This window comes from Poecilia formosa, unplaced genomic scaffold (genome assembly GCF_000485575.1).
Source record: "Poecilia formosa unplaced genomic scaffold, Poecilia_formosa-5.1.2 Scaffold47, whole genome shotgun sequence".
Classification (NCBI taxonomy): Eukaryota; Metazoa; Chordata; class Actinopteri; order Cyprinodontiformes; family Poeciliidae; genus Poecilia; species Poecilia formosa.
The window spans coordinates 589,955-599,104 of NW_006799986.1; the positions used below are offsets into that span (position 1 = coordinate 589,955).

Sequence of the window (9,150 nt, forward strand, 5' to 3'; positions counted from 1 at the left end):
TCACGTGATCTTACGTGAAGGTAAGATCACGTCAACGGATCTTACCTTCTTTGAGCTACTTTTCTAAGAGACGAAAAAAGTTAGACGTTGTCTCCACCGTCTGTGAAAGCGAAGCGCTGCTGAGTTAGCTGTGGCCATCGGATTTCTTATTATTTATGCAGCGATATTCTATTACTGACGATTAGACAAACATTTTCTGCCGCTGAGAGGAAACCACTGCGCATGTGTGGAGCTCCGCGTGCGAGTGAAAGGAGGAGAGGGGGAGGGGCGGAAACACGTGATTGGTTGGATTTTAATCGGTGGTTTTGCATCCACTGAAAACAAAGATGTAAATAAACTGGACAGTATGCTGCACGTTTAGTGATATTTTCACAGTTGCGGTCTCGACTGGTCTTGAAATAAAATGCCGAGTCCTCAGAGCCCGAGACCATCTCGAGTACTACAACAATGAAAAGCATAAAAAAAATAATTTTCAATATTTCTGCCAATCCACCAACAGTAGAGTTACGTTTTTATTGGCGTTTAGCGGTTTTACTGAGTTGAATTGTTGTTCGAGGGCGCCAGCTTTCAAGGTTTTATTGATCTACTGTTAATAAATTTTATGATTTCTTAACTCCTTTTATAGATCGTCATTTTTTAAATGAAAAACTTAAAGTGCAAATCAGAATTTCTTTGGGATTCTTCAGTCATCACCACATCAAACAAATATTCAGGAATTTAAAAACATTTCCAGCCCATTAAATGTTGCAGCTGATAAAATCTCCCTTCATTTACCGAGAAAGTTCTGGAAAACCGACCCGTCTGACCTCTCAGTCTGCTGCTCCATTTCACTTTACAAAGCCAAAGCTGACACTGAACGACATGAGGATTTTATCCAGGTTTTATTACTTTTATAAACATAAAGGGAAACTACAGAACACAATGGGAATCATACATAAAAACAATAAACTAATAATTTAGTTCAGTTTCTTTAACAATGAAAAAAGAATCTGCTTTAGGACAAAGTCACAAGATGCAACGTGTGTTTTTCTACTTTTACAGAAACATTTCCAGTTTTAACAACTTTTCTTTGATTTCTTGTTTCAGATAATCTATTTGGGGAAAATGTTGGCTGAGTAGCTGTGAGCAGTGACTATCTTACCCGGTGTAAACGGCGGTCAGAGTGACCTGAGTTTGGAGAATCAGAGAGAATTTCTCAGGAGTGAAACTAACAGCAGCTCAGATCAGATCAGTTAGCATCGCATGCTAGCTGATACACACCCACTCTGATCATTTGGCCAAAGTAAATTTAAAAAGTATCTCCAGTTGTGAGAAATTTAAATCTTAATTTGACACCTATCAGACCAGCGTCATCGATATAAATTACTGGCCTGGACGTCGACATTGTGCAGGAAAATGACATAAAAACTATTAGAAAAAGAGGCGTGATGATTTACTATCCATCGTCTACAATCACATTTCACAGCTCAGGGAAACATCGAGAAAAAAAGAATAGAGACGTCAGCTAGCTGTGCTAGCTTAACATGCAGATGTGAATTCAGGGTTTTTTCTTTCACAGTGAAATGAGGCGACTCAATGACAGAAGGTTAAATTATCTAACAAAGCGCTGCTGTTTCAGACCATCACACCACATTCTGAATTGTTTTTTGGCAATAATTTTTAAAGTGTTTAACTTTATTTTATAGAAATTAGACAAGAAATAAAAAGACACACTGCGTCTTTTTCTGTGGCAGATTCCTGCTTTCCTGTGACTCCATGAAGACTAATGGCTGCAGCGGCTAAGAGGCGCCGTCCTGTACAGTCATGCAGCTCGATGAGCTGCAGCAGCCAACACAGTCTCACTTTCCCTATAAATATCAGGCAGTTAAATTGTTTTAAGAGGTCAGGTTTTACATAACATTTTCTTGTTATTTTTGTATTTTTATCCGGTTTGACTAATTATTTCTGTGTGTAAATATTTTAGTATTTGATTAAATTGTGAAGCAGCTTTTGTTCTGTTGGAAAATGTGGAAACAATCATATTTGTTAGATGAGGAAAATGATGCTTCATGCAACGAGTCTAAACCCAAAGTGACGGAGTTCAGACTCAACGTTTGGCTGCAAATTAAAGTGCCTGAGAACCGTTTGACCCGAGAGGCCAGAGAAACGGCTCCAGGCAAAAATAAAGACAAGAAACATTCAAAATTAACACAGAAGCATAAAGTCAGAACCTAACAGACCGTTTATCTGCAAAAACAAGCTTCATCATAAAGATCAGGTTTGTGTCGCTTCAGGCTGCAGTGTGAAGATTAGACAAAAGAGGCATTTCCTTCTACTGAGTGCAGGATCAAACCCGGTGTGTGTGTGTGTGTGTGTGTGTGTGTGTGTGTGTGTTAGCGGGCCGTGGTGGCCGGCGCCCGCAGCGCCTCCTGGAAGTGGTTGCAGTTGGGGTCTCCTCTGACTCTGGGCGTCTCCGGGATCTGGACGCCCGTCAGCGGGTCCACGCACCAGCACTCGCCCCGCTGGCCGTGGGTCGACATGTTGCACTGCAGGAGGCACAGAAACAGCCAGGGGAGGGGCACAGGAGGCACAGCAGGTTAATGAAGCATGGAGGTGTGTGTGTGTGTGTGTGAGGCAGGGTGAGGGATCTTCTTCATTGGATAAGAGCGAGGGCTCTGGTCCGGGTGGGACCACATTCATCCAGTAATAACCCGACCTCGCACGCGCACACACACACACACACACACACACACACACACTCCTCTCTTAAATGAGGTCGTGACGGGAGCGGACTCAGTTCACGAGGGGAAACCAAGTTTCTATTTTCTTCCTTTCATGAGGAAGAACAAAGAAGTGACAGTTACAGTAATAAGCGCGCGCTGCGGTGCGCTGCGGCGCGGCGTGAACACTCCAAGTGTGGAGGAGGAGGAGTGATGCATCCTGGGAACTGAGGAACAGTGCTGCTGTCTGTGAGCAGAGATCCTTCAGGAAGGCGTGGTGCCTTGTCAGATCCTCCGCTCTGCTCTTCTGACTCCCTACGATCAAACCTGGACGTGTGACCTTGTTTGTCCTGCAGCCTCTGATTTCTGCGGATGAGCAGAACCGAACCGTCGGAAGCACAACTCGTTCCCGGCTCAACCAAAGTCTTCCCTGGAGCTTCATTAACGCCAAACACTTTTACTGCCTTGTAACCTTCAGCTCAGGAGCCTGTTGTCTTGTTCAGGATTAATCATCCTGTCACGCCTTGGTGTGTGTGTGTGTGTGTGTGTGTGTAGGCAGGATGCTGAGGAACAGGAGGCTGAAGGATGGATCAGTGAGTTAAACATCCTGATCAACTCGACACACAGATGCTGAAAATCTTTATCTCTGCTGCCAAAATTAAATCTAAAATTGTAATTTGTCTTCATGTTTGTATTTAGAGTGGGGTTATGTGGAGTAGCTATGAGCAGTCAACGATCTATGGAGGACTTTCAACTAATCAGATTAATCATGATTAATGGATTACAGCTAATTTAATAATTGATTAATCATCCACTGGAGTACAGACTCATAAAGACACTCAGAGCAGTAATGCAGAAAAACCTTCCAAAAATTATAAACATTTTAAAAACTATCTGTTCAATCCATAACTCCTCTAGTTGAAGTTTTAGCTTCACCTGGTTCACATTCTGGAAACAAATATCTCCAATTAAATCATATTTTGCATCTAACTAATTAACTCATAAACTAATCACCAGATCAGCATCACTGTTCAGTCCAGCAGAAACGACTCAGTTTTTCACATCTTGTTTTAGCTGCAGAGGATCAAAGCTGCTGCTGCATTTAGACAAGAAAACTTTTATTTTCTTATTTAAAAGGGATATATTAGCTTATTTGCATCTTTATATTACTCATTTAGTTTAAAAACTTAGTTTATTGTTGAGTAAAAAAAGTCAGTATTTGTTTCTTTTCCCCCTTATTTTATGTTTTGGCCTGTCAGTCATTTTGACTGCATGATGTTGATCCATGTGATAAAAGGTTTGGTCGCCCTCCTGCGTTGTGCGGATTGATTGTTCCATGAAGGTTGCAGGTTTAAATCCCAGCCTGGCCTCTCTGTGACTGAAGTGAAACTGCAGACTGACCCCAGGTCGGCTCACCTGCTTCAGGTTGTACAGTCCGTGTCTGTCACAGTTTGGGAACTTGAGGCCGTACAGGTTCTCCAGCGGGCCCCGGTTGTCCTCTGAGGTCATCCTGGAGATCTCCTCCAGCACCATGTCCAGCTCCTGCTGACAGGAGCTCTGGTGGAAACACAGCAGAAACACACGCTCATGTTAAAACGGAATGACCTTTGACCTTGACCTGTATCTACATGGTGTTTTGCTTCAGTGATTATAAAGGAAAACAAATGTACAGTCCGCTCACGGCCACGTACAGCTCTGTGACCTCTGATGCCCACCCTCAGTTTACCCTCCCCCCCTGCTTGGCCCCGCCCCCTGATTGGCTTTAGCTTCCTAATAAATCATTTAGTTTGGAGCTAAACAATTAGCTTGCTATATTTGGTTATAAAATATTTAGCTACAAACTAAACATTTTGCTCATTAACTAAGTTAGTTAGTTAGTTTGAATCCAACTGTTTACCTCCAAACTAAATATTTCTAAGATGTTGTGGAGCGAACGTTCAGAGTTTTATAAAGCAGGACCCAGATTGGGTCCAGTCGGTGTGAGTTGTCGCGGTTCTGACCGGCGGGTCTCTCTGGACTCGCTCGTCGTGGAGGCTGGTCCTCATCCTGGTTCTCAGCTCATTCTGAGTCTGAAGCCGGGCTTTCTCCTGCCGGTTCCAGGGGTCCAGCAGGGGCCTCTTCACCAGAGGACTCTCGGTGCTGTGCACCTCTGCAGAGAGACACAACAGGAAAACAACCTTTACATGAGCTGCATGCAGCCGGCGGTTCGGCCCGCCTGCTTTTAACCCCCGCCTGGAGCTTCCTCCAGATCTGCAACCCGTTTGGTTTCTAAAACGACTCCGTCCTGCTAACAGGCGCTCTTTACAAGCGCAGGTCTTAATCCTGGAATTACAGGACAATGTCAGTCTGTGTCCTCGGGGCGTCCTGCGCCTCCCGGTGACTAATGCTCCGCCGAACACTCAGGTGCTGCAACGGCTGCAATTACCGTGGCGACAGTGAGGTCACAACCTGTAAAGTTCTGGTTGGGCTTTCTGAGGCAGAAATTATGACCCAGATTCCACAGATTTCCTCTGAGACGGCGTGGAGTCCTGCAGCTCTTCAGACACGTCTTTGTTCCGACGCAGCGCGGTTAAACGGCTAATTAACGCAACTTCATGTTGTCAGAAACACGGAGGTTCAAAGGACTTTACATGATAAAAACAACAGGAAGTCATTAGGAACAAGCAGGAATCATTATATTTAGTCAAACACCATCATCAAGCAAACATGCATCATGTTTATTAATTAACGTTCCAGTTATGAATCAGCAGGTGACAGAAGGCCGACTTTGTAACAGTCTCTATGTGACTGTGAACGTTCAGGTCAAAGGTCAGCCTCCAGCTGTAATAACTGAAGCTGAGAGCTGATTCTAGATGGTTCCTCTTTAAATCCAAACAGAATAACTTCAGTTTTTTAAAGCGGTGACCTTTGAACCCATCTTTGGACACCTGCTCTAAAAGGTAAAACTTGAACTAAATCAGTTCAAGTTTTCTCTGAAGGTTTACAAAGTTTAAAGCTTTTCCTCGTCATTCCTTCCTCCGTTAGAGAACATCACTGATTCTCAGCTGGTTTAAGGTCTGAACTTTGACTAGGCCGCTAATCTAAATCATCCCATAACATCTCTGGCTGGATGTTTAGAGTGACTGGTCTTCTGCAGCCTCTAACCTCCCCATCCCACAGCATGATGCTGCCACCTTCATGTTTCGCTGTGGTGACGTGTGCTGATGGTTCTGACCCGTCGCAGTGTCGGTTATGCTGCTCTGAGCAGATCGCCCTCATGCTGGCAAACTGAAAATGTCACATTTATCTTCAGAAAAAGTCAGCTTTTTAGTTTGCAGAAACTGATTCCACTCGCTAAAAATCCTGAAAGCCATTTTGTGTCGTCCTCTTCCCGACTTCACACAGCTTCACGAATCAAATAAAATCCCGGGTTTGCAGCTTTTTGCTCACTGAAAGTAGAACAAAAAGTCAGAGCAGAGCTGAAAGCCTGAAACGGAGACAAACTTGGACAGTAACTGCATTGATCAGGATTCAGAGCCTCGATACTTTTGTTAGCAAGAAGGAGCCGAGAGTCGAGGATTTCAGTCCTGGGAGTCCAGACTTGTAAGGAGGCAGAGCCGATGCTGAGTCAGCAGCTCGTTCCTGCCAGAGGCTTCGAGCTGCGGCTGGTGTCGGTGTAATTAGCACCGAAACAGAACGCAGAGGCAGTAAATCAGCTCCGCGTCCTGGAGCCGTGTGTTTACACACACACACACACACACACACACACACACACCAGGTGGGAAACCTGCAACAGCCTGACTCAGATTTTATTTTCTGATGTGAAATCTTACAGAAAAAATTACATTTAAAGATGTCACTTCATTACTCCATTTAAACAAATGTTTGTTTCCTTTATTTATCCAAATGTTGACATTTCCACCCCTGGCCAGCAGGTGGCAATGTTATCCGTTTCAAAAAACAAGGCAAACTTTTTAACCCCTTCATGCACAAATTTATATCCAGGTGTGACAAAAAAATCTACATCACTTCTGTTTTTGTAGTCAGATGTTAAATACTTTAGAGTATAAATTTGGACGTTTCATCAACTAGTGTAAATTTAAGTATGTACTAGATCCACCCAGGGTTTTGCTGTTGAATGGTTGCCATGGAGATTGAAGGATTTCTCAAACATGAAAGACTCAAAGCAAAACTCCAGAGAAAAACATCATCACATGAAATATATATATAAAAGTATATTTTACATGATACTGGCCCTTTAACGCTGCGATATGTAACTTTTATAAACAAAATGTTTTTATTACATATTTGTTAAAACTGTCACCGTGTTCTGACAGTATGAGACAGATAATTTATTAAAATAATGGAGCTCTTCTGTCTCTTCCCAGTAGTCCTGCTGCCATTTGCAGAAAAGAACCATCCCCATCAGAAACAACCAATCAGAACCTGGAGGAGGGTCTTAGCACTGTCAATCACCCTCATGTACAACTCCTTGCTCTCTGCAGCTAGTTCCCGCACAGCAGAGTACGCCACAGATGCTAATGCTAGTTAGCATGGTTAGTACAGCCACTGATGACTGAAGATAAATGGTTTTTCAGTAATGGTAAGTTGTTTCTCTGCCATTAGCAGTTTGAGCAGCGCGTACACGAGGGTGAAGAACATAGCAGCATCTTGAATAACTGGACTGAGGTTTTCTACATTAGCCACAGTGCAGCCATGTTGGTAGACTATTGGATGGACGTGTTTAGAAGCCCAACCTGAGTCAGCAGCCTTTGCTGAAGCTCAGTCGTGTTCAGAAGGTATTTTGTGATCGTGTCAGACCTGCGTAACCATGGCTACAGCCCTTAGCTACCACCTGGCCTCCAAACAGCGTTTGTTCTGCCTAAGCGCCTTAGAAACTACCTGTCTGAAGCTGTGGAGGGTTGGCTTTGGCTCATGCCTTTGAGCGATGCTTTCACAGCTTTCTCAACACGCACAATGAATAATGAGCGCCTCTCCAACTGTTGCTTCTCATTAATGCGTTTGCCCTGTTATCTTATGGAGGCCCGTCTCAGACAGCCGTCAGGGCCTTTGATGGCCGGACAATGCACCATTGTCTGCATGAATGCCTCTTCCTGACGGCCGGCCACTTCAAAGGTGCCGAATAGTTCATGCTGTCGGCTTTCAGCGGTTGCCTTTATGCATGTTTTCCTGTCTGGTTGAAACCTTTCAGCTCAGAACCCATGAAATAAAAACGTGAGGGTCGAGACTCAAATCGCTGTCCTAACGTCTGCAGTCTTCTTCCAGAAATCAAACACCAGACGTTTTGTGCAGCTCTTCAGTGAACCTTGGGTTGTTCTATAGGAATGTACCAGGAAGGTTCCTGCAGAGGACATTTGATCAAGATACCTCGACGGTATCTTACAGAAGAAGCTCATCGTTGACGAGCTGAACTCAGTCAGCGAGGGCTGGACGAAACGTCACTGGTTCTTCATCACTACAGACGTTTCTCCACTCCTATTTCACCAGCTAAACGAAAACTCGATTTCTAGTTTACTTTGACTTCCAGCATGTGGTGATGAGAGACTAAACTGAGGTGACGCCTCACAAATAAATAAAACCTCTACTGCACATTCCAAGTTTAAATAGTTTTGATACAGTTAATGAACGGAGGAAAATGATTTTACAGCGTTTAGATGAAAAGAAGGCGTATTTATTGGTGGCCTGAGCTACGGTTAGTTGTGCTAAAGCTCTACACCGACACAGTGTTTAGCAGAAGCTAAAACTAACTAAATTAGACAAACAAAACGTCCCAATGAAATAAAACTAAACTATAATAACAACCCAAAGCTGTTGTAAACCCGTCAGGGATGCATCCTGCTTCAGTACATCAGGGTTACAACTTCTGGCCATAAATTCAGCAAAATAAAAGCAGCAGCAGCGCAAAAGGTTTACTTCTCAGGTAAAGTTAGAAACGGTGAATGAAGAAAGCCAGCAGCACGTCGGCTCGTCAGCAGGCAGCCACACGCTGATCGGCTGCAGCTTCACATTTTCTCCTCGGAGTAATTAGAGAGCAGAGCGAGTGAAGGAGGAGAGCAAGTTCCAGCAGAATCTCCTGCAGGAGCCGCGGCATTAAAACACAAAGAAACACTAAAACCTGTTTACACTGGATTTATGACCCGCGTTCAATTTACAGCAGGTTTAATTTCACTAAAATGTTTACAGAAAGAATGTAATTGGGGTTTAATGAAATCTTCATATGTCTGGGAAGAGCAGACAATTCAGCATTTTAATACTTCAGGAACTAAAATCCTGCCTTGATTTATGAACCTGAATCATCTTGATCCCAGGAGCCGCGCAACGGCTGCACGCCTGCTAGCTGCTCTAAATGAAGGGCAGCCGTGTTGGATGCGCGGCGGCCGTGTTGGATGCGCGGCGGCCGTGTTGGATGCGCGGCGGCCGTGTTGGATGCGCGGCGGCCGTGTTGGATGCG

General features: G+C 44.1%; 1 protein-coding gene across 1 annotated transcript in view; it reads right to left on the reverse strand.

The window, feature by feature from the left end:
* Positions 1-860: 860 nt before the first annotated feature.
* Positions 861-9,150, reverse strand: part of LOC103138141 (insulin-like growth factor-binding protein 2-B) — a 22,437-nt gene continuing 14,147 nt past the window's right edge. The window contains exons 3-5 of the mRNA XM_007552253.2: positions 4,700-4,848; positions 4,116-4,256; positions 861-2,525 (exon numbers count right to left, since the gene is read on the reverse strand). Of these exons, the coding sequence (XP_007552315.1) occupies positions 2,373-2,525; positions 4,116-4,256; positions 4,700-4,848 (443 nt within the window). The 3' untranslated portion in view covers positions 861-2,372. The remainder of the gene's footprint in view (positions 2,526-4,115; positions 4,257-4,699; positions 4,849-9,150) is intronic.